Source organism: Octopus sinensis, linkage group LG7 (assembly GCF_006345805.1).
Source record: "Octopus sinensis linkage group LG7, ASM634580v1, whole genome shotgun sequence".
Lineage (NCBI taxonomy): Eukaryota > Metazoa > Mollusca > Cephalopoda > Octopoda > Octopodidae > Octopus > Octopus sinensis.
In genome coordinates this window covers 90493808-90521536 of record NC_043003.1, presented here as the reverse complement: position 1 = coordinate 90521536, position 27729 = coordinate 90493808, and the positions used below count along the sequence as shown (strand labels likewise).

The following is a 27729-nucleotide window of genomic DNA, read 5'->3' as shown; positions in this document are numbered from 1 at the left end:
CTTTTAGTCATTAAGAGAGTTTTGCTCTACTCAGCTTAGAAAGTCGACACCACTTCAAATGTGTGTTTGTGCAATCATGAGAGGAGATCAATTGATACAAAGAGAATATGTAGAAGTGGTCACTAACATACATAATATACTAAGTGAACCAAAACATAAATTTTTACTGAATAAAAATCAACTGAAACTAAATTACAATGGGGCCATCTGTCAGCTCTTTCTTAGTAATTAGTGATAAGTTCAAAGACCACCTGCTACCCACCTCCTACTCACATACAAGCACACTACATTCTATTTTTAATTAACTTTTATATAAATTCTTTGTTGTCTCCCTTTGTTTTCATTTAGGTAATGAGTGGTTCTTCTCACTATGAATGTAATTTCAATAAATTAAAAATGCATATATATCTATATTATGTACATGTGCATCCACTGAACTAGTTATTTTTTAAGCTTCTGGCATCCCTGAGTACTAATTCTTTTCAGTGTAATTTAGCTTATAAACAAGATGTAAGCCTGGTTTGTTTTTACTTTGAGGGACAGGAGGACATGATAAAATAGAGCAGGGAAGTCAAAAAGAATGAAATAGTTAAAATGTAGGAAACAGTCACTGACACTGTCGAGTTTTTTGGGTTTTTTTTTTTATTTAATTACTTTAGCTTCATCTTATAATTAATCTTACAACCACATTACTTAAGGATTCTCAAACTGACTAATAATCCCAGTGAAATACCTGTGCCCCTTTCTCTTTTTTATTGAGATGTCAAATTAAATTTGTATCCTTCACTATGGTTTTGGATAACTTACAATGGTTTCTAAACCATTGCAGTTTTACTAACCCTTTATATATCAAATCACCTGAAACTGCCCCTGGAACTATGATAGAAGCTTTCTGTTTTAAAGTGATCTGAATTAAAACCTTTCATCAAAACTTTGTATAAGTTTGTGTTTCAAACATGAGCCCTTTAACATTGAGAGTTATTTTATTAAATTCCTCATTATTTTCGAAATTAATTGAAACAAAGGCAGTGTATTTCAACAGAAATATGATAACAAAAAAGCTAAATATGACTGTGTCCATCCTTCCACTGTTTTTTAAGGACAGGAGTTAGTCAATTATATCAACCCTAGTACTTGACTGGCATTTTATTTTATCAACCCTGAAATGTTGAAAGGCAAAATTGACCTCCATGGAATTTGTACTCAAAATGTAAAGAGGTGAAAGAAATGCCATTGAGCATTGTTCCAATGCACTAATAACTCAGCCAGTTTTACCTCTTAATGATAGTTTCTAATTTAGACATAAGGCCAATAATTTTGAAAGGAGTGGGTTAATCACTACCAACAACCCAGTATTTGACTGGTACTTTATGTTATTGATACTGAAAGGATGAAAGACAAAGTTGACCTCAACAAAGTTTTGAATGTAAAGACCTGGAAGAAATGCTTCCAAGCGTTTTGTCCAATGTGCTAACAATTCTGCCAGTTCTCCCTCTTGATTTAGCAAATCCAGATAGATGAAAAGCAAAGGTGATTACAGCAAGATTTGAACCCACAATAGCAAGATTGAATTTACTGTCACCAAGAATTGAAACTGGATTATGTACTCGTTCAACATCACCACAACTACAGTTGGACCTTTTGAAAGACACCCTCTTTTTGATACCCACACTAATAGTGGTGATGTTAGAATTTATATAAATTGCCCTTTGTCTAAACATCATTTTGTCTATGTGTCTTTTTCTAACTACTACTTTTCAAATTTTCATATAGTTAGCACCTACAACCACTTCACTCTTCATATGTCTTGTTCTTCCTTAATTTAGCGTCACATTCACGCTGGTCTGTTCGATTCGAACCCTATCGCTTTTATTTGTGATGCATTCAGTGTGGACGATTGCACACCTCTTTCAACTCTTGTATTCAGCAGTTGTTCAGCTTTTTTTTTTTTCAATTCACATCAAATATTTATACCAATGGTTTTTAACAGCTTGTTGTTCAGTGTCCCCTATTTACTATGTGACATTTTATAGATGCCCTTGCTCTGTGGGTTTTTTTGTTTTTTTTAGTGGGGTGGGGAGAACAGATTATTTCATTCAAACAGAAGCTAAGTTTGCACAGTTGTTTATTCATATTTTTTTATACCTTTTTTATCCAGCAAGCACCTCTGACTCTTTTGATATCAACCTGCCTGAAACTACCCTTGGTCCTATGATACAAATTCCATTTAAAGTGATCTACATTAAAACTTACAACTAGAATTCCATTTCATATTCCACACACCAGCTTTATTATGATAAAATTATTTCTCCTAAATTAGTCAGTCTTTTCAAAATTAATTGTAACAAAGACAGTGCATTTCAAAAGAAATATGGTTACAAAAGGGCTAGATATTTATATGGATTAGCACCCGCTATCTTTATCTTTTATCTTGTTTCAGTCATTAGACTGCGGCCATGCCAGGGCACCACTTTGAATTGTTTTTTTTAATCGAATGAATTGACCCCAGTACTCCAGTACTGTTGGTACTGGGGTCCAGCTTGGTACTTATTCTATCGGTCTCTTTTGCTGATCCAATAAGTTATGGAGATGCAAACACACCAACACCAGTTGTCAAGCAGTGGTGAGGGGCACAAACAAAGACAGAAAGACACACACACACACACACACACACACGACGGGTTTCTTCCAGTTTCCATCTACTAAATCCACTCACAAGGCTTTGGTTGGCCCGAGGCTACAGTAGAAGACTTTTGTCCAGGGTGCCACGCTGTGGGACTGAGCCCGGAACCATATGGTTGATAGGCATGCTTCTTACCTCACAGCCATGCCTGTGCCTATATTTAAATAATGTTTAAATATTCATGAAAGAACTTAGGTAATGAAATTATATTTGACATTGGTACATCTCAAGTCAAGTTTCTGCTCACTGATACCCCTATATCCTTAGTAGTGCACCTTTTTTCTTTCTTTTCTTCTTTATAAATATGTTCAGAGAAATAAATGTTGTGTTGAATAGAAGAAAACTTTCCCTGAACTGAAATTGCTAACTTACTACAGTTAGCACTTGTATCTATTTCTTTTACATTAACCTTTTTATAATCATGTTTCTAATTAAATACACTGCCTTTGTTTCAATTAATTTTGAATATAACGAAGCATCTAAGTGACTTTGTCATTATTAAGATGGTATTTGGAAAATAAATTAACATGAAATTTTGATGGAAGGTTTTGATTTAAATCTCTTTAAAACAGGAAGTTTGTTTCATAGAACCAGAGATTGCCTCAGCCAGATTGGTATCACAGAAATTAATTCAAGAATTACTCCTACATTTGAAATCAGAAGTGTTAATTAACCTATTAAATGATATCATTTATTACTTACAAAGAATGAAATAAAATCAGTGAATTGGCAAAAATCCTGCCAAGACCAATATCTTATTTCTTTTTCTGGGTGTGGTTGATGAAAAAAATACCAATTTGTGACAGAACTATAAGTTCTGATCGGCTGAAATATAAGAACATTGGTCTGGATGCATTGTAGTATTTGCTCTGGCTCTTTGCATTTTGAGTTCAAATCCTGCTACAGTCTACTTGAGTGATAGACTAAATTTGCCAGTTTAACATCACCACCTGATTCCTTAGTGCCTTCCCTCCTGACTAAGTGGTAAATTCTATTTATTTTTAACTTTTGTTTGCAAGAAATAATTACATAAGCCAACAAGAAATTCTCTATGTGATCATTTGACCGGACAGAAATAGCAGCCACATCTTCCTCAAATAACATCCTTCTATCTTGTATAAAGTAAGGACACATGAAATAATACAATCTAAGATACACTGCCTTTAGAAAAAATGGAATAGTCATATCTGGAATGCTTTTAATTCATGATATGATTGATTTTGGCTAACCTTGGGCTAAACAACAATGTAATGGCTTATGTCATTTATGTCCAATTAACATTGGTTTATCTTTCTAGCTATGCTGTTTCAGGTTCAGTCCCAGTGCATAGCATCTTGAGTAAGTGGCTTCTATGAAAGCCTTGTGTATAGAGTTGTAGACAAACTGAAATGCCTATTGTGTGTGTGTGCACATGCACGTGTGTGTGTGCACATGCACATGTGTGTGTGCATGCACATGTGTATGCGTGCATGCACGTGTGTGCATGTGCACATGCACGTGTGTGGGGGGGTGCCCTTGTCTTGACATCTTGAGACAGTTGTGTCACCACCATACAAGTAGTGTTGTTTGTTTTCAGTCTTCCATGAAAGCATCTCTGGCCTTGAGGAAATATTACGTTGCTTGGTAAACAAGAGAAAGTTGGCAGCAGGAAGTATATCCAGCCATAGAAAATCTGCCTCACAAATTCCTTCTAACTCAGGCAAGCATGGAAAATTGATGATAATTGGTCCATTCAGACAAGTTTCACCTGATCTGGTCTCGTGTTTTACCATATGATGTGTACTTGATCTCTTATGCTATTAATTACTATGATAGTCTGTACTCCTCTGAATTTTGGAACTCTCTGCCAGACACCTTTTAAACTCACCTCCCTTCTGCTTATTACTATTATTATGTCTCCTATCCAAGACCTTGTTCTGATATCTTCATCACCCACCTGTGAGACTCCTCCTACTTCTCTGTAGTTTTCTTTCATTCAAAGGTTGAACGTTTTGGACCCAACTGATCCTTCTTTTCCTCTTTCTCGAACTAACTGATAAAGACTTAAGTGGTAGGAGCAGTAACATTGTTAATGTAACAAGTCCCAAAAATATATTTAATGAATTAAATTTACACCCATAGTTAAGACAAAAAGTCATTAGCTTTGATTATATGATTCTGGTCAAGGAAAAGCAGGAAGATGATACCAAGACACTAATTAATTAAAAATAGATCATGGTGGGGAATGCACTGAATTATTGTAAGTCTGATCTTTGTCAAATAAGGTGACAGCTATCAATATGTTTTGGTCTTATGCATCCTCCTGGTGGTGTTTGTTGTATTTAACATCTGTTTTCTTCTATGCTAGCAAGGCTTTGATAGGATGTAAGGCATTCTATGGCCAGATGCACTTCTTGTCACCAACCCTTACATGTTTTTCAAGTAAGCTAGCCGATAATTTGTTGACTGGAAATTTCAACAAATGTCACCATTTGCAGCTTGCTGCAAATGGTAACATCACTGTATGTAGCCATAGCCCAGACACATATACACATATATTTATACACACATGCATGTGTGTATAAATATGTGTATAATGTACATACATACATATGTACATACAGTAATCAGACAAAAAATTATGGTCGTTTGTATATAATTCTATTCAGTGTTATGATTGTTTCAAATATCTAGAGGAACTGTTTCCTCACTTTACAATAATTTGTATACATAATTAATCAATTAATGGAACTGTTAACCCTCAACTGTTTTCCTCACATGGAGTGCTAAGGTATTTGCATGGATTTCTTCAATCCTTGTTTTCTATCACTAACACACACACATATACTATGAGCTTCTTTCAGTACCCATCTGTAAAATTCCTTCACATAGCATTGGTCATCCTTGGCCTATATTAGAGAACACTTGCTTGAGGTACCATACATTGGTATTGAACCCTAACCCAAATGAACTTCTCAGCCTTACAGCAATCCCAGCACTTTATATGTCAATAAAATGTACACAACCCTAAGTCCTGTTTACTTTACCTGTGTCAAGAAACTCCTGTATGTCACATGAACTCATTTTCTAGTCTCTATTATTTTAAGGTGCAGTCTTAGTATAAGAGACCAATATTTTCAGAGATTCATATTCTTTAATCATGTCTATGGGCAGTGAATTGGCAGTATCATTCGAGCATCAAACAAAATACCTTACAATATTTATTCTTAGCCCAATATAAATAACTTAGTCCAAATATTTATTCTTGTTCTTCTATTGGCCTTGTGCCAAAATTTGAAACCAGTATTATTCTTGGTCTTTACCTTCTGAATTCAAATCCCATCAAAGTCAACTTTGTCTTTCATTTCTCCAGGATCAATAAAGTACAAATTAAGTACTGAGGTCGATTGTTTAGACTAACCCTGTCTAAAAATTGTTCTTTTTTTTCCTAAATCAAAAGCTATTATTTGGTCTAGTTTAGTTTTATCATTGCCATACTGATCATCATTTTAACCTCCATTTTTCCAAGCTTGCATGGATCAAACAGAATTTGTTGAGGCAGATTTTCTATGACTGAATTCTCTTCTTGTTGCCAAGCCTCACTTGTTTCAGAGCACAGTTAGACCATGTTTTCATGGAAGACTAGGAACAGCATTGCTTGTATGATGGTGATGCTCATTTACAACCATCACATGATATCAAGATAATGCACACATACGAAGGGTTTCTTTCAGTTTCCATCTTCCAAATCCATTCAAAAGGCTTTGGTCAGCTGGTGGTTATAGTCATGCACAGGGACTGGAAACCCAATTAACTAATCCTTCCATAAATATATCATTGGCTTTCTGCAAAGTATTTTTAGTTAGAAAAATTTTAGACACAGTTTTCAACTTCCAAATCTGGAGTAAATTAGTTTCTTTTAAGTTCTTTTGTATTCAAAAATTTTCTGATTCTCTTATTTATTATTAGCACAATGTCATTGCAAAATGACATTTGGGTTTTGTTTGCTATTAGATATTTTAATTCCCTCCAGAATTTTCTTTTAGCTGCAGTTAGGCTTTGCAGGCTAAGAATTGTTTTTCTCCTAGTGAGTTGTTAGCTGAATTAACTAACAGATTGTCTTATATATATATTACATATAACCAAGGTACAGTGAGATCCAGTGAAGTGATAAACTAAATCCCTTGTTCTTTATCATTCCCTAACCCTAACCCTACATCAATTTGGAAACCTATGTTGTGCACATACTTTTCCATTCTTTTTTTCTTTGGTAGCTCAGAATAAAGATCTTTTGTCTCAAGTCTGGTTATACTTCTAAATATAGTACCATTAGAAATGTATTCAGATTCTAAATAATGACCTTATTATTTTCATCTGCTGGTCTTTACAGTTTATTTGTTCTTAAAACTAGTTTTAGAAAAGAGGAAAAAAAAAAATGAAAAACTTCACTGATTTCAACAAAGATTATATCAAGTTATTAGATATCTGTAAGAAAGCAGACATTTTGTCGATGATTCTGTTGATTTACTAAATAGGTTTTATAAAACTGTCTAGATTTACATAGACTAACTAACCTTGGTCATTTTCTTTTTTCTATTATTATTAATATTATTATTACTTTCTTCTTGAGTAAATAACTTAGTCCAAAATATTAAAGGGTGTTAGTGTATGCATAGCGTGTGCATAGAGGTGAGTTTTTCTTATTGTTTACTGTCCATATTCCATGCTGGCATGGTTTGACATCCAACTAACCTGAGAACTGTTTTGTTCTTCAGTGTCTGCTTTGGCAAGGTTTTTAATGGTTGGATGCCCTTCCTAATACCAAACACTTATCAGTGCACTGGATGCTTATTTTCATAGCACCAGTATTAGTGAAGTCACCAAATAACTCACAAGGCAAGACTCCTTTGACAGAGTTGGGGATGCAGTATTGAAGGAGATGGCTTTGTGCTAAGTGTTGAGAAGCTGGCAGAAGCATTAGCACACCGGGCGAAATGCGTAGCCGTATTTCATCTGCTGTTATGTTCCGAGTTCAAATTCCGCCGAGGTCGACTTTGCCTTTCATCCTTTTGGGGTCGATAAATTAAGTACCAGTTACGCACTGGGGTTGATGTAATCGACTTAATCCGTTTGTCTGTCTTTGTCCTCTCTGTGTTTTACCCCTTGTGGGTAGTAAAGAAATTGGTATCTCCGCAGGAAAGGGAGAAGAGGATGGTAGAAATGAGTTACAGGGCATACCCTCAAGGTACAAGAAGGTGAATAAAGAGAGAATAAGGGCGGGGATGGCTGGATGTGTTGTTAAGTTTGTAAGAATGACAGATAATAGAAATGAGGACAGAATTGGAAGCAGGGACTGGTGAATATGGATGAAATATGAAACTTCCATATAAAAATCAATACTGTCAGAATTTTTTCTGCTATCCTACTTTCTATTGTTTTCTTAATTATATTTTTCAAATTCTTTCTTTGATTTTCAATGTTCAAATGGATAGTAAAATTTTCGAAAAAGTTATATGATTCAGAAAATTAACCACCCATAGTACTGATAGCCATATCTCAAAATCATTATATTGAATGGCAAATAAGATTGTACAACATTCCCAAGTTCTTCATAGAAATTAGCAATAGTACAATGATACTACCATTTCTGGAGCTACATATCACAAGTACAGGCTTTGCTACCCTTTGTATCTCAAAAAAGTATGGGACTTAGTTATAAACGATGGAGTGAAGACTGGTTTCAATGGAAGTAGACAGACATACAATAGATGCGCACACTTGGATGTATGCATCGACAGTTCAACCAACACATCAACTCAACCACATATTTACAAATGCTGGGAACTCTCTTAATTCAAAAAATCTTGTTGCTTTGTTAGTGACCGGCTTGAACTCTCCCAAGAAAAACTGAGATAAACTGAAAGAAAAATCACAATCATACATTTTTCTACTGCTCCACGTAGGTCACAAAGCATTTGGTTGTAAAACAAAGAGTCTTGTGAAGAACAGTTTGTGATTTGATAAAGTTCAGTTCTGTGTCACTGAAATATGTTACAGTGGGCAACAAAACAATTATTTTTGTCTGGTGCCTTGAATATTTCAACAAATTCTTAAGTGATTTTATTTCAGTTTTTCTCTATCAGGTCTAGTTTCTGACTAAACCCGATACAGTAAGTATTTTATTCATACAAAAGGTATATAGTATGAATCAATAAAGAGAGCGTAACACAAAACAAAATGAAGTACAAATAAAAATTCAAAATTGAAAATGCACATTGGTTAAGATTTTTAGCAGAAAATTCTTTGTGCACCATGAATGTTGAACAACAGGAGTATCTTGTTTAAAACACCAGCAATAGTTTGCCATCATCACAGCATCCCAACGTCCTTGGTACTGAGTTTCCAACTCCTTGATGTCATGATGGAATTGTTCACCTTGTTCATCACTAACATCCCCAAGATTTTCAGGAAAACAATCAAGATGACTAAAAAATTGAGGCTCATATTCACGTTAATATCAAGTTGATATCAAGTTGGTAACAAGGTCTTTATAGTTTTCACTTTTGTGTTTCCCAAGGAAATTTTGCACTACTTCTGCAAAGGCTAGCCAATCTGATGCTTCATTTTCGCTCATTACTTTCACGAAATTTGTCTCCTTCAAGAGCTTACGGATCTGTGGTCCATCAAAAATCCGTGCTTTAAGTTTTTCAGTCATCAAGTCTGGAAATACACTGCAAATATACTTGAAGCACTCCCCATTTTTGTCAAGAGCTTTGATGAATTGCTTGATCAATCCGAGTTTGATGTGCAAAGGGGTGGAAATGATTTTATCTCACTCAATATATGGGCAGCTCTACATGGAGCCATATTTGTTCGAGGCAGCCAGTCTTTCTTAACATAGTGGTTTCCTTGGTCTCTACTGTTCCACATGCAAAGAAAGCATGGGTATTTGGTATAACCAGATTGCTGTCCCATGAGAAAATTCACCATCTTTAAGTCAATGCAGATGACCCATTTATGGTCATGATAGAATATCTTCTCTAAACCCAACTTAATTTCTTGATATCTTTCCTTCAGAGTTGTTGAGTGGCCAAGTGGGACAAAGCTATACACATTTCCGTTGTGCAACAATACACATTTTAAACAACACTTAGAGCGGACTATGAAAAGACGCCATTCCTCTGGTTTGTATTCCTTAACACCAAGTGTATTAAGAAGCCCATTGACATCTCTGCAGTAAACCAGCTCTTCTGCTTTTGTGAAGACAGAAAGGAACTCTTCATGCCAACTCTGATACAATGTTATACAGACACCATTCTCCAGAAGATACTTCTCTTTCAGTTGAGAAGCCAACAATTCTGGAGAATTTTTTGGGAGGTTCAATTCACGAACTAGTTCATTCAACTCTACCTGGGAGAATAGCTGAGGTAAAGTCAATTGAAAAGTCTTGATCTCCAGTGTCTTCTTCAGGTAATGAATCTTCTTTGGTTGGGGGTAAAGTTATCTAAGGCAAGACATTGAAGACAGGAACAGGAAGCTCTTCACTGAGTGGAACCGGTCTAATAGCAGAGGCAAGATTAGGATAGACAAGTGTTTGTCGATTTTTCCAGTTAATACCTTTCAAAATTAGGTTACAAAGATAGCAGTCATCCATGTGATTGTAGGGCTCCCACCATACCATTGGTATAACAAACCTCATACTTTTCCTTGTCCCTGTAGTCCATTGTCGCAAATGTTCCGTACATTGTTTGCAGACTCTATGCAGTGCCCAATATTTATCTTGGTCTCCCATCTTGACCCCAACATATACCACATATGCTCTTTCAACAAAATCAGTGCATTCTCCACAAACAAAATACGTCTTGAAGAGGACATCTTGCTCATTTTCTATTGCTTAGATAAATATCTAAAAAGAATGGAAAAAAGAAAAATAATTAGAATTAGAATAAGGTAACAAACACTGCGTACTGGACATACACACATACATAGTGACTACAGGGATGTTCAATAACTTAAAAACTAGATCTGATAGGTCAAATAGGTTATATTTGGATTCAGGAGACCAATTTTGTATAGAATTGATGTCTATTTCCTAAACACCAAAAACCTTGTAGACCAGCATTATTAATAAAATATATCCAGTGATTTCTTTCTTTAGGAGGACAAGTTATTGGTATATATTTGTATAGGTTAATGTTATATTTTAACTATGTAATGAGTATGTATGTTTACTAATATACATGAACATAGTGTACTAGGAAGAATGTGATGGATTTCAATTCTCAGATGGAGGTCATTAAGCTATGCTTTTGCCTTGTCTCTGTGAGTTCAGCTGTTGTAATTGTATTGAATTTCCTTTCTTGCCTCACCATGTCTATAAAAATTCAATGAGGAACAAATTTTCTTTTTTTTTTTTTTCAGTTTGTATGTGTAATTATTTTATAGTTACCATGGAAACTTGGTGTTCAGCATGTGTGTTTAGTATAAATAGTACAAGGAACAGGCAAAAACTAATAAAACATTTTTTTAAAAAAAGGATAAGTATAACAGGACTTTGAGAACAGTAAATTAACATGGCTGTGATAGAGTAACAAGTTTTTTTTATAAACCAAATCCTGAACAATTAGTTTCCACTCCCAGTTATAAACTCCATAATTTCCTATATATTTCTAAAATACTTCAGATTCTTGAACATCACAACAATGTTGTTTTTTTTTTGCCTTAGCCTTTTAGCATTTAAACCAGCTATATCCAGCCTGAATATTCTGCCAGTTTTATGTTCAAACCAGCCAGATCCTGTCTCACACCTACCCTATAATGTCATTCCAAATATATGCAATCACACAATTGAAATGTCAAAACTACAAGATAATACATGATTAATTTAAAACAAAGTGGATGATAAGCATTACATTTCCCTGAATAATGTGAATACTAAAGGGTTAAGTCCATTAGGTGTCATTTACACTTAAAACTCCACTTAAAATTACTCAATTATTATGATTTGTTTAAAACCAAAATACTGAATACATTTTTTTTTTTTTTTCAAATTCTGTCTTCCTCTTATACCATTTTCAATGAGAGCTTATGTTTTTAAGCACTTTCTTAGCCCCTTGTCCTTTACAAGAATCATTTTCTCCTTGTTACATACTTATTACATTCATACATATGCCCTTTCACATGTTTTATAACAACACAACCAACCTCTTATGCCCTCTGATGTATCCACAAAACCTCAACTGCTCAAGTTCATCGCTTATTTATAGAATGCTCTGTCCTTTGCTATCAGCTAAGATAAGTGGTATAAGTTTTACTTATTTATTACTATTGCATTGTGATTGAGGAAAAGGTTATTTATATGATAGCTCTCCAGATAGATTCCTTCAGAAATTCGTTACAAAAGAACACAGTTAATTTATTGGCTCAGTACTGTTATGTTATAAGCTTTTATATTATATTCTGTAGAAGAAATATTGTCTTTTGGTTTCTTTCTCATTCTTCAGTCCTCTATTTTTGTAGGTGTTAATTATCTCAAGAATTACATGAGCACCATGGCTCAGTTTGGTGTTAAGATGATAAAAATGTTGGTCATGAGTTCAAACTCTACAACTACTGCTATACTCTGGTGGGGCTGTGCTTCTAGGCAATACACATAACATTTCTTCTCTCAACCTCCCTGACTGGCAAATACTACTACTACTACTACTACTATTACTACTACTAGCACCACCACTACTACATGGTTGCTTTACCTGCTAGAAATAGCTGCTGCCAAATTCCCTTAAGCCATACATCCTGCCATTTTTAGAAATTATGAAGTCTAGAACAACACTCTGCAATGTATTTGATATGTGATATCTTAGAAAAAATCGGTTGGTCATTGTTGGAATGCTTTTAATCATAGATCTTCTCAGTCAGCAGACTTGGGTTTCGTGGATTAAACTATAGAAAGGGGATCCAGCTGTATATGTGAATTATCTCATGGATATTAGCATGGAATAATGGGGGAAAAAACATTTTCTTTGTTATTAGCAACATTTAAGAAGTATCTTTTATATGGGACACCTCTACCCCCACTCTCCTTTCACACTCTTATGAACCTATTCACCTTTCTATATACTGACACCTTCTCACATCTTTGTCTTCCTTCCAGCCTCTGTAATACTTTAACCTCTCAACACTGACATGAAGCCACCTCTCTCTAATAGAACCTCACTCAGTTGAGGGGTCTTTCTCTTTGTCTTCCACGTTACTTGATAACCTTATTAGTGGTAGTGTCATGAAAAAGCATTCAGTAGATTCTGTAAAGTTGTTGACATTAAAAAGGACATCCAGCTGTAGAAATCAGGCTAAAGTAGACAGTGGAGTTCAATGCAGTTGTTTGGTTCATTGGATTTTATTGAACTGGACAACATATGCCAATGTGTCAAATGCACATTAAATGACGGAGGACAAGACCACAAGTTTGCTGACTAGAAATCGGACCATTTTTTCTGGCTTCTATTGTCATTCTTCCATGTCCTTCTGAATCTGCCTATCCATGCAACCTGAATTCTTTGCTTGTATTTTCTCCCTATCCACATTCTTATACATTGAGGGTACACCCTGATACCTCATTTCCACCAACCTTTCTCCATTTCAAGTTAGGGTGGCCATGTATCTCTACAGCAAGATACCTGTACCTATTCCTCTCTCTTACTTTAGCTTCTCAGCACCTCTTACAAAACCACCTTCCATTCTACTGTCATCCCACTCACCAGATGAGAGTCTTAGTTTTGCAAGCTACATGATGACATTGTTATTGGTGGTGCAAACAAAAAGGTACCCAGTACAGTCTGTAATGTGGTTGGCATTAGGAAAGGTATCTAGCAATAGTAACCATGTCGAAACATATATTGGAGCCCAACCCAAGCCAGTATGAAATTGACATTAAATGATGATGATGATGAAAATTTTGTCACTATGGAACTGATACTTGGAATATAAATTAACATTAAATTTTGATGGAAAGTGTTTTAATTTAGATTACTTCAAAACAGGAAGTTAGTATCATAGAACCGGTGGTGATCTAAGGCAGATTGGTTTTAAAAGGGCTAATATTACTCTTTTACTCTTTTACTTGTTTCAGTCATTTGACTGTGGCCATGCTGGAGCACCGGGACAGACACACATACATATATACGACAGGCTTCTTTCAGTTTCCGTCTAACAAATCCACTCACAAGGTTTTGGTCGGCTCGTGGCTATAGTAGAAGACACTTGCCCAAGGTGCCACGCAGTGGGACTGAACCCAGAACCCTGTGGCTGGTAAGCAAGCTACTTGCCACACAGCCACTCCTGCACCTATTGTCCATCTTTCTCTGAGAATTCTTTTTTTATGGTACATCTGTTACTGGCCATTCTTGATTAGCTATGAGGAGAATATAAGGAAAGAGGGGTGTGCCAGAAAAAGAAGGGAGGGGATGTTGGTAAGTCTTATTATAGCAGTAGTGATAGGGAAAAGAGAGGTGAATGCTTCAAGAGAATTTTGGTAAGAAGTAGCATAGCATATTCAGAGAGATAAGATTATTATATCAGAAGAGACAGCAGGGGTCAATAATTAAAGTGTATTAGTATAGCTGCCCCCGTCCCCAGCAGACATTTTAGAGGGGGATGTTGTGTACAGAATGTGCATGTGTATGTGTGGGTGCACCATCTCAGATATGTGAAGTATTTGTAGAGCAGGTCATATTTGCACTCTAACAAAGGTTAATGGTTGCTGTGTGAAGAGGTAGTTTATTAAACTCCAAAGAGAACAGGTATTTTCTGTAATACAGTCTTGATAATCTACTGCATCAAATATCATTGCTATCATTTTTAGCTTGCGTAGCTTAAATTGGTGGGGTTCTGCTACAGCTAACAATTCCACCAGTACGCCAACATGGTTACAGTATACATAATGGGAGCTAATGTTTAACAATATTAACTTTCATAATACAATGACTACAGCTGCTTTCATTAAAATGAGAACCAAGAAGGAATTTGCTACATAGTTTCTTGACTTGCTCAATATAGCAACCAAATATCTTCTCAACAGATTTCCCTAATGTCATTCAGATGGAGAACACAGGAGCATGAAACTAACAAGAAAGCTCACCTATCTATCAATCTATCTCTCTACTCACCTCCATATCTTTTTGCCTATCTATGTACCTAGCTACCTGTCTATATCTACCTTTGTTCAATATTGTGTCTATATTCTTTTCAACATACCTATTAAAATCTTCACAATTTAGACTTCACATTTTATATCTTTTGACATTATGACAAGACATTGCAACTAAAAGTCACAGTTGAATACAACACATCTCACACTAGGGATATTAAATCTGCATATCTTGAGTGCTGAAATAATGGGTTGGTTCCTAAATATTTCATTGGTTTACTTTGAGCCCTAATCTTACTTAAAGACTTATACAGTATCGTAATTACAATTCTATCCTTCTGTCAGGTTTATTACATATGCTTAAATACCTCATTTACCAAACTAATAATTCCAAGTCATTTAGATTTAAATTTCTAATTTAGATAATCATATACATGTATATATTATATATACACAGGGTGCAGCAAAAAACACTCCCTCCCATTTACCTTTTTTTTTTGGTAAACATTTTAACAGCAAATGCATGGTGTGTACCAGTCTAAACCATGATGGTAACTGAAAAAACATGGTAAAACATTAGGTAGATGAAGCCACCATTACCACTTGCCTAAAAAAAAAAAATTCTGCAAAGTTTTTCTTCTACACCCTGTTTTGCATATATTGTGCCAGTGTCATGAAAGAAAAAAGCACCCAGTACTCTCTGTAAAGTGATTAGTCTTTAGGAAAAGCATCCAGCCTTAGAAATCATATTAACACAGTAAATGATGGTAATGATGATGGTGAATGAAATTTTAAAAATAACTTAGAATCATCAGGTAAATAACTTTTGCAATGAAGAATTTAAGACATTAATCTCCCTCAATAACACAGACAACATATTTCATTACACATTTTACTAACTCTTGTAATCTTTTACTGTGACTACATAGTTGTTTATATTGTCAAGCTTGCACCCTACAGTCTAGATTTTCTCCTTTTTCAAATCACAAATTACCAATAGTCTAGAACTATTAGTACAGTCGTACTAGCATTCCATCGGTTATGGCAACAAGATTTCAATTGATCCAGTCAGCCAAACAGCCTGCTCATGAAATTAACATGCATGTGGCTGAGCACTCCACAGACACGTGTACCTTTAATGTACTTTTCAGGGAGATTCTGCATGATATTGAATGTGACAAGGCTGACCCTCTGAATTACTGGTACAACTCATTTTTACCAGCTAAGTGGAGTGGAGCAACATGGAATAAAGTGTCTTGCCCAAAGGACACAATGCTGCTTGGAGTCGAGCTAAATACCCGAACCACCATGCCACTCACCTTCACAGTCAGCATAATAGATATATGCTTAGCTGGTCATTTTATATGCCAGACCTAAACTCCTCAGAACTCCCAGAGAAGGTGACAGTTGGAGGGAGAAAGGGCTGTACCAAGAGTGTGAAATACTGTACTCAAGAACTGATCCACATGCCTTCTTCACATACATAACAATGATGATCGTCATCATTTAACATGAGTAAAAATGTTTGACTGGGGCTGGTCAGCTGGAGAGCCACACCAGATTCCAATCTGTTTTGGTTTGATTTCTATGGCTGGATGTCTTTCCTAATACCAACCACTCCACTGAGTGTACTGGACGTCCTTTACATGTTATTAGTACTTGTCACCAGCACAGATGCCCTTTATACGTGTCACTGGCATAGATGCCCTTTATATGTCACTGGCATGGGTGACTTCCACATGTCACCGGTACTAGCCACATTATATATTTTCTGGTATCCTTGGTTCCAAGGCCTTGGTGAATTAACTGTTTGGCTGAACCATCTGTGGTCACATGATTCAACCTACTGATTATACACTAATTATTTATTATTGATGATGATGATTATATATATATATCATCATGATTTTTGACATCTATCTTATATGATGGTATTGGTTTAAAATCACACAAATTTACATGCCAAATTGATAGTCTTTTTCTCTCTTTTTTTCAACAGATCTAATATACTTAGGATCGATGTAGATTTGTGTTCACATTTGACACTTGCACTGACACTCTCAATTCTCCTACCTGTAAAAGCCATAGCTAAGGGTAACTTTATGCTCAATAAACAGAGGATTTCTCAATTTCGTTATTCTCACTAACAGGTGCAGTGTACATAATGCATGTAAATACATAGTATGCATAATACCAACTTGTAGTTGCACAATTAACTAGAGTGATAGCCATGGGAACTTCAAGATCCCTTCTCATAATTTATCTGCATCTAAGGAAGTGCCAGACAGTCACTTGCCAAAACATCTAGTGTGTTTATGTATGTGTGTATCAATAAAAGTTATAATGCACATTGGTGAAAAATTACTGGTAAATTGATACATCAAATGAAACTATTTTGTGCTATTTACCCCACCTGAGTAACACTCACTTATTCTTCTCACCATTAGAAATACAAGTGTTTAATTTATGTTAGCTAAAATAGGAAACACACAGATTTGTTGGAGGGTAAGCAAGTCTGATATCCTTAACATTTTTGATATGAACCTGCCCAAGACTGCTCTATGATACAAACTTGATTTTCTAGAGTGATCTAAATTAGAACTTTCAAACTTTCATTATCAAAGACCAATTTGATAATGACATTTATTTTATCTAAATTCTTCATTATTTTCAAAATTAATTGAGACAGAGACTATATTTTAGTAGAATTATGTTAACACAAGGGTTAACCAGTCAATTATTGTACTTAAAGGCAGCACCTACAATCAAATGCTGCTTATATTTGCTACTAGAGCAACAGATATAATGATTTCTTAAACATTACAAATTCATTAGTGAAAGGCACAGATTGTATTTATTTGGTCCAAGAAGAGAAAAAACTCAAGTCAGTCCTGGCAGGATTTGAACTCAGAACATATTAGGACAAAAGTAAATATTGTAAGGCATCTAGAAATTTAAGGGGAGGGTTTGGTTGATACCGTTAGCTCTAGTATTTAAATGGTATTTTATCAATCACATAGGGATAAAAGGCAAAATTAACCTCAGGGGATTCAAGTTCAGAAAGTAAGAAGCTGCAGCAAATACTGCTAGGCATTTCGTCCAACAGGAAACAATTCTGCCAATCTACCAAATGATGAGGCTATTGATGATGATGTTGATAATGATATTGATGGCAATTGTAGTAGTGGTAGTGATGATAATCACGATAATGGTGGTGGTGGTGATGATTAGGATGACGGTGGTAGTGATGATGACATAAGGGCTTGAAACCTGACAGAGAACATAATGATAATAATGATGATTAAATATGATCAGGAACTTATATCTGTAAGACTCCATATTGAAGCCAGCTTGTAGCACGAAAGACTTTATGGAATTTTATGTTTGCATTAGATTATTAAAATTTCTTTTGAAAATTATTGGTGAAGAAAACTGAATTCTTAAGTGATATAGTAATATTTTTTTCTTGAATATATACACACACACACACATACATACATACACATACACACACACACATACACTCTGATCTCCACCATATTTATTTCACAGTAATATTTTTTTCTTGAATATATACACACATACACACACACACACACACACACACACACACACACATACATACACACACACATACACTCTGATCTCCACCATATTTATTTCACATGTGCTGAAATACAATACCTGAAACTCTGGAGGATGTTATTGCTATATTAGTATAACAGGGCATTGCTAGTTGTAGGAAGCAGCATCATCTTTGGAGGAGATCTCAGCTTTTTAGCTGCTAACACTTCTGATTCATGCTACATCTGCCAAACTATAGGATTACATCACCATTTTCATATGTTGATGTTGACAGCAGAAGTATTTCTAAAAATAATCTTTATTGGAGAAAGAAAAAGAAAAGGAACCAAAATACCAAGTCATATTCTGGAGAATCTTGTATTCTTAACTACCTACAAGACACTCACTGTTTATATGAGTTAGTGTTTTCAACAAATATTATTAAACATAAACTGCAATGCCTCATATTTTCTATAAATATTTAGGATAGTGAAGCAGATATCAGAAAATATGTGATACCTGGTAGCAGTTAAATTCTCAAGATACAATCTCATTAAAAGATTATTTTAATTTTTTTCTTTACTAACTTTTTTTAAAGAATTTTAAAATTTATTATGTTTCAAATGGTGATGTGTATTTGGTTAAAATGTTTGTTTTGCAACCACGTGGTTGCAAGTTCAGTTGCACTCCACAACACCAATGTGCCATGCAGTGGGACTGAACCTGAATCATGTCATATAATGTATTTTACAATAGCCCTGCATAACCAAAGCCTTGTGAATGGATTTGGAAAATGAAAACTGAAAAATATGCCCATTGTGTTTATGTATTTTACACACACACACACACACACATATCTAAACCATGCTAGCATGAAAAGTGGACATTAAATGATAATATATATATGTATGTACATCTAACCCATGCCAGCATGGAAAGCAGATGTTAAAGGATGATATATATGTATGGCTGGGTGGTTGGCACTTGTATCTCTCTGTCTTGACATTGCGTGTTACTTGTGAACAGTTGTCACCATCATAAAAGCAGTATCACTTATTTGCAATCTTCAATGAAAACATGTCCAGCCATTGTACTATTTCTGTTTGAAGGACTATGAGGAATGTTATCTTGCTTACAAAGAGATATTGGAGACAGGAAAAGCATCCAGCCTTAGAAAATATGCCTCCATGAATTTTGTCTGACCCATGTAAGCATGAAAACCTGGATGTTAAAATGCTGATGTTGCTGATGATAGCTTTTAGAAGATCTGTTAGACTGTGTATTAGGATTTCTTGAAAGATTTAAGTTTAGCTATATTTGGGGGGGGGGGGGGGTTTAAAATCCATAGTATTTGCACTTAGTTATTTATCTGACACTTTTTTTCTTAATTCCTGTACTTGAGTAGTGAAAGTTTTTAAAGACTTATTCTAAATTTAAACAAGAAATTTAGAAAAATAGATGATTAATTTGTAAATGTTGGCCAAAAATCTATAAATATATAGCCCTCTTTATACTGTAAATAAAAAATTAGATTTAAATTTTATTAGGTAATTAAATATGAATATCAATCATTATGCATTATTTAAAAAATTAACACATATTAAGCACTGTCATATCACAGAAGATATTGCGTGAAGTATAAAGTAAAAAAAATAATAATAATTTCTATTTTTGACACAAGGCTAGGCTAGCAAGTTTATGAGAGTGGTAAATTAATTACATGAGCCCCAGTGCTCAACTGGTACTTATTTTATTGTCCCCAAAACAGATGAAAAGCAATAAACTTCAGCAGGATTTCAACTCAGAATATAAAGAGCCAAAAAAAATGCTAAGCATTTTGTCTGATGCACTTATGATTCAGTAAGCATATCACCTTAACCCTTTAGCATTTAAACTGGCCATATCCTGTCCAAATTTTCCATTTGTTTTATATTCAAACTGACCAGATCCAGGCTCTCACACCTACCTACAATGTTGTTCTACATTAAACAATCACATCATCAAAATCTCAAGGATATGAGATAATGCATGATTAACTCAAAGCAATGTAAATGAATAAGCACTATGTTTGACAGAATAACCTGAACACTAAAGGGTTAATAATGACAATATTAATGATTGTTAAAAGGGAAAGAAATCATTTATTTACTTTTATTTGTAAAGGTGTTGCTCTTAACCCTGTTGTTTAATGAAGTTGACTTTTTTTTTTAACACTCACCACAGTATTTTATCTCAGTCTATCACAATATTTGGGGTGTCTTGATGTCTACTGACTCTGCTTGATGTCTTATATTAAGTGAGCAATTAAAAACTCCCCTTGTTTGCTGTTTTCAACAATACATTTGACACCTTTTATTTCCTGCATTATTTATAAACACTAACAGAAAGGCCACCCTCCAGGCAGTTTTCTGCTAGCCCCTTGATAATATTTTTACATTTGATACCCAATTCTAATAATTTTTATATTTTATGTCTAATTATTTCTTTGTATAATAGTGCTCACTTGCTTAGTAAGTATTGCTTTCATTATTTTTATCACAGTCATAATCTCTCTTTTTTAAACAAACATCATGGTAGTCCAACAATAGAGGGAGAAGCAGTTTGTCAAGTTTTTACCTTCCCCTCAAAGCAACAAAGAGATTTCAATTCAGTAGCCCTTCTATAAGCCTTGCAGTATGTGTATGGGAGAGAGAACATTGCAAACAATGAATGAAATAAACATGAAATAAAAGGGTATTACTACAGATGTATATGCCCTTAACTTTGTTGCCTTATGACATCCAGAAAAATGGATATTTTTCAACTAAATTTTCTACAAATACCACTTAGATGTTTTGGCTTCACAGTATATAGGGATTTATGGGAAAGAATTTTTCTGACAGGGTGGTTAGAGGAGTTTTTGAAAATTCACATGATCTGAAATTTTTCCCTCATAACTTTCAGGAAGATGGGTATCTTTTAATGAAAATTTATACAAATCCTTTTCAAATGGCATAGATACGATTATAAAGAAATTTGTGGGGAAAATTTTGTAAGGGATTTTCTTCATTTTTTTAGAACTATTGCCTTCAAAATGAAGTGGGGTGGGGGGCGTATTCGTATGAAAAACGTTTTGTAAACTCTTTTTTTTTTACACCCCCTCCCTCATCATCCCACTCCAGACCTATTTTGTCCAATTTATTTTGCTCTTCAAAATCATGGGAAGAGCATTTTCGGTAAAAGGTTTTTAAAAATTGTTAATATTTTCAGAGGGAAAAGTGAATGATTTAAGGGCGATTTGGCTGTTGTTTCTAGCATATCCAAAGACAACCCTCCTTGTTTCTTTATCACTCTCGCATGTATTTGTTTTTCAATATTTTCCCCCCATAAATACATTTATATGCTAAAACAAAGAAAATTTGAGAAATTATGAATTTTTTGCAACCCCACTCCTTGTCCCCAGTTGTTTCTGTTTAGAAATTAAAATATTGGAGAGCCTGAGAAGGTCATTGCTGGCATTTATCCCCAATGATTTTTAAAAATTACAGAGATGTACTTGCATAGCAAGTGACTTGATCTGAGATTGTGTACTGAAACAAAAACAATTGTAGCATAGATGTTTGTAAGCCATTCAAGAACACACAGAAACTGTTAGTTTCATGACCCTACTTAAATACAGAGGTCCCGATGCATCTACATAACGATATGAAGGAGAGGGTTAGTTTTTAGGGTTATGGTTAGGATTAGTTTTAGGGTTAAGGTTAGAGCTAGTTTTAGGGTTAGTTAGGGTGTCATTACATGTCCACACAGCATACATTTAAAATGTTTTGTATGTAACACCTGTATTTAAGTAGTACCATTAAGGGACCTCTGTATTGAAGTAGTACCAGTTTCACTTCCACATTAAATTTCATTTGTGTCAAAATATTTTCTTCGCTTTGAAACCACAATTTGTTCACTGACAAAACTTCACAAAAGTAATGCAGCACAAAGTTTTATCAGTGAACAGCAAACACACGCACATACACATTCATTGCCTTTCATTTGTGTGTATGTGTATCTATGTGTGTGCACAATTGTGTCACTGTTGAAGTCACTCATGCAACTTATTTGTGTGTATATATTGGCTTAGTGGTATAGAGTGTTTGGAAACTGTGAATAAGGTATAAGTTTTGAGTACTTGTTGGTAACATTTTTTTCTTCTCCTCATCTTCTAATAGTAATTACCCAACTTTCTAGGCTCTTCTCACAGCTATCCTGCATTCAAAAATTATACAGGTATTAAAAAAAAATTTTCATTCAATAAATAATAAATTACATATACATTAATAGAATAAACTGTTTTCCAAATAACGAATGAAAACTTAAACGAGAAAGTGAGGGACTGCAAATGAGAATGGAATACTCCACAATGAATACAATGAATATTTAAATTTGTGAATTGGACACAGTGAATGCAATGAATATTTAAATTTGTGAGAAATTAGAGTAAAAATAAAATTCAATAAGCTTTAGAAATAAAAGTTATAGGAAATTTCTTAGAACATGAATTTATAGAAATCTTTCGGGACGGTCAATCCTTTAATAATTGCTTCTTTTAGTACTTTTAGTAATTGTTACATACCTGATTAATAAGCAGCTTTCTCCATTACAGTATAGATTATACACAATGAGATGACAAGAGTTTCTTGACCTGCTAGAATTGTAGCTAAATTTCGCTAAATTTCTTTCATCTTACAAATATATAAAAAGATGGATGGTCACAGCTAAAATGCCTTTTATTATAAGGAAGTCTGAGCTGATATAAATAATAAAAATCACATAATATATAATGTTCAGCAAATGGCATGAATTGGTAATCATGTGGTGGATAAAAACTGCCTTGTGGTGTTTCATCTCCCTACTCACTGAGTTAAAATCCAACCAAGATCACACTTGTTTTTCATCCCTTCAGGAATGATAAAGTACCAGTAGATTACTGGAATTATTGGAGCATTAGACTTTTCTCCTTCAGCATGGGAATCAAACAAGGGTCACAGGGAGCAAGATTTGAATTGTGCAGAGAATAAGGGACAGTTTTGATGTCCATCTTTGTCGAGTTGTCCAGGCACAGGACGAAATCTCTTCTTGGATTCTCTCAAAACCTCTACAAAGTACTCTTTGTTGACCATCTGGCTAGAGGAACTCAATGGATGTAGATGATGCCCTTGCTGCTTAAAAAATGGGATCATCATGAGCCTCCCAATGGGCTTGCCAGTGAAAAACAGATGCTCAGCTCATATGAGTTAATCCATAAGCAGTATGGGGCATTTCATAAGTTTCTGTAGTGTTTTTGCCAATTCAACACAAAATTTTGTTGCCTAGCAAGCTTCTAAATTGTCTTCATATCTCAACTGCATTTTGTAACCTAGTCAGCTGTAACAAGTAGTATTTAACAGAGTGTGTTCAAAATACTGTTACAGCCATCTTCTATCTGGAATAATGAAAGTTGGCAGGCCAGCTCGTTAGATGTATATTAATATTATACTAAAATTACAATTATCTAAGACAATTATAACTGCCTCTCCTAAAAAATTCTCAAGAAAAACTTCTGGAATGCACCTCATATACCAATAAAATTTATCATTGCCACACCATAGAAATGGATAACAACTAAAGGATAATATTACAAACTGATATTCATTGTCAACCAGTCATTATACATCGAGACAGTTTGTGGAAATAAGTAGTTCTTACTCCTGCAACATGTGGTGGTACTAAAAAATTACCGCTCCAGCTAGAACCTAGTGAAGGCATATGACCTAGTGGTCATGATGTTGTGAGTTCAATTCTTGGAACAGGCAGCATCATGTTGCATACTTCAGCAAGGCACTTTCTTTCACATTACTCCAGTGATTACTTTCTCTCTCTCTCTCTCTCTCTCTCTCTCTCTCTCTCTCTCTCACTCTCACTCACTCACTCACTCACTCACTCACTCACTCACTCACACACACACACACACACACACACACACACACACACACATACTAGATGTGATGTTAGGTCAAAGAATGAGAAAATCAAGAGTATCTGTATCTTCTCATAGCTATACACCCACCTAAAACGATTAGTGACAGCATGGTACATGTTACAAAGTCATTCTCATTAGCAGGTGACTTGGCTTTTTTTGTATCAGAATCCACACTCAAATATATAAAACACAAATCATTAACTATAACATACACTAAGATTCATTAGTGCTGATATTCCTATAAATTTCTGAGATGTGAATGGAATTATAACAGAAGTCTATGACTAAACCATGTGACCATGAAACAGCTGAATAAACATAAAATTTAAATACACTGTTTCAAGTAATTTTGAAACTAATGAAGAATTAGTAAAATAACTTTGTCCCTATTAAGCTGGTTTGGAACATAAATTAACATAAAATTTTGATAGAGGTCTTTCTTCTTTTTTTTTCTTGCTTAGATCACTTTCAAACAGAAAGTTTGTACCATAGAATCAACTGTGGTCTCAAGTGGGATTGGTATTAAAGGAAATGGTTGTTGGTTAAATATTATTGATAGCTGTTCCAATTTGTTACCAATGTGCCACTGGCACAGGGGCCAGAGGAGGCTGGCAAATGGCCACAATCGGTTGGTACTTTTTATGTGTCACCGACACGGATGCCAATCAGGTGGCGCTGGCATCAGCCACGTTTGGACAGTGCTTTTTACGTGTCACCGGCATGGGTATCTTAACTACAAAATCAAATGGAAATTGTAGTTAAGATACCCATGCTGGTGACACGTAAAAAGCACCATCCAAATGTGGCTGATGCCAGCGCCACCTGACTGGCATCTGTGTCGGTGACATGTAAAAAGCACCCACTACACTCACAGAGTGGTTGGTGTTAGGAAGGGCATCCAGCTGTAGAAACACTGCCAGATCAGACTGGAGCCTGGTGTAGCCTCCTGGCTTCCCAGACCCCGGTTGAACCGTCCAACCCATGCTAGCATGGAAAACGAACATTAAACAATGATGATGATGATGAATACAAGTTCACAATATTCTTGTACCAAGTGAATATGTCAATTTGTTTATATTCATTACTTAAATCTCTTCTAACGAAAAGATTTAAACAGTAATCAGTATTTAATTTCTATTTTTTCTTCTTTTACCTCATTTAGAACTTCAATGCTGTCGCCCGGCCATTTCCAGCAGGTCAACACTCTGGATTTTCTCATGGAAGTGGGTAAGTATTTCATTTTATCAAAATCATCAGGAATTGCCTATGTCCATCGACTTAACTTCCTTCTTCAGTAGAATATCTGTTTTTTTAGCTCTGCAGAATTATGTTTACATATATCAACCTTCTTTCAATGTTGCTAACTGGATTAAGTATATTAAGTTTTTTTTTTTTTATTTATTTATTTGCTGGATTAATGGGGGGTGGGTACAAAAAAAATCAAAGCTTAAACAAATGGAAAATTCTAACAATGAAATAAGATAAGATTTTTCACCATTGGATGGATAATTATTCTAGATTATCTTGACATTTAGAAAGATTTAAAAAGTATCAGATTTTACTTTTTTTTTTAAGGGTGTTAGTTAATGCTTATAGATTAAACCCTTTCTTCAGAGGAACCAATATTAATTCCTTTCTTCATTATTTTGAATACACATAATTTTTTTACCTCTCCAAAATCAACTCCTATATGTTTTCTAAATGTTATTAACTAAGAATGCGTTTCTACTCTTAGGGCCATTTTTAGTGGCTATTCTATTGTTTAGTAGTTTTTAATTTAGTTAAATAGTAAATAAATAATAAAATTTGTCTTGCAATATTTTGTATATCAATGGCTTTAAGTTAGCAGAAAGAGTCATACATCTGATTAGATATATTACATATGTAATTCCATTGCTCTAGATTTTCAGTTGAAATCTTGCTAGGGTCAACTTTTATTTTCATCCTTCCAAGATAAATAAATATGAGTAATATGGTGAAGTTGACTCCATAATTGGATATATTATATAGAATTGTATTATATCCCTAAAAGTATGTGATCTTAAGTTTAATTGAAAGACATTCATATTTTATGTATGAAATTATGCTTACATATATAATAATAAATGAAAGGTTGTCTATGCATATTTCTAGTTGTATTGTTTGAGGAAGAAATCTGTTCCAGTACTCAAGTAGTAGTTCTGATTGTAGCTTATATCGTGTTCATTCTGAATATATCATAATAAAATATGCTTGAGTAGATTCATTGATCTACTATAGACATTTAGCTTGAAACTTAAGTTCTCACTAATCAGCCATGAAGTTTAAATGGACAATTTTTAATAAATTCAATCTAAGAACTAATATAAATGATATACAGTTTATAAGGTTGATTAAATTTTCAGGAATAGTTTTTTTTTTTTTTTAGATGTATGAAATCTGTACAACACTTATCTGTGATTATATAATCTGTACAAGAAAATTGACAGCCACAACATGAACCAATGTATTCATGTCATATAAAGAAAACTAAATATTCATTCAAAATTTCAACATTCTGGTAGCATTAAAAAAAATAAGATACTTTTGAGACATTAGTAAAGCACAACAGATTTATTATATCATACACCTTATTGGCTTGGCAATAATCGTTTTCTGTACACATACACAAGCCTGTCACTAGACTTTTGTGCCTGGAGGCGCTTCAGAATATTCTGGGTAGGCACTAATTTGTAATAATGCTAAACTGGAGTCACTAAAGTGGAATGAATCTGAGGGTGCACCATTGTATAGTGAGGGGGCAATACCATCCTGTGCACCCTCTTGGAGACGGACATACACACGTCTGTTGAAACTTATAAGTAACACTGTCATCTCTATATTTCAATATTAAGCTACTTTATGAATCAGTAGTATATCTTTATTGTTATTTTAAATGAGAAACAAAATGATTTACATTGCTTAAATTTAAATGTATTTCTTTTAACTTTTACTCTCATTTTCTCTACATGTGACGCTGACTTCCAAAATTCTTTAATATGCATTTCAGTACTGTAGTTGACAATAGCTTAGTTAAATTATAATTAATTTCTTTAGAAAAACAAAATTAACATTTTTATTTCAAAGTAACTAATAAGATTTTTTTAGAATTAAAAATATATATTCTATGGCATGTTATATAGAATAACTTTAAACACAACCTTTCATTCCTCTTACTTCCATAGTTTCTTTTATAGTAAGTTTCTTTTTATAATATTGTTGTAGTTATTTACAAATGTATTTTAAATTGCAAGGAATTAAATTTAGCTTTCTGTTAGAGAAACTTCTATGTAGTTGCTTGACTTGCAAAGATGATTGCCTTATCTCCCTCAAATCTCTCTCTCCCTCCCT

The 27729-nt window shown here is 34.4% G+C and overlaps 1 protein-coding gene across 4 annotated transcripts in view; it reads left to right on the top strand.

Moving 5' to 3' along the window:
* Positions 1–27729, top strand: part of LOC115214533 (PDZ and LIM domain protein Zasp) — a 154126-nt gene that overhangs the window by 96547 nt on the left and 29850 nt on the right. For all 4 annotated transcript variants that reach the window (XM_029783734.2, XM_029783736.2, XM_029783737.2 and 1 more), the window contains one exon: positions 25523–25587. In XM_029783734.2, the coding sequence (XP_029639594.1) occupies positions 25523–25587 (65 nt within the window). The remainder of the gene's footprint in view (positions 1–25522; positions 25588–27729) is intronic.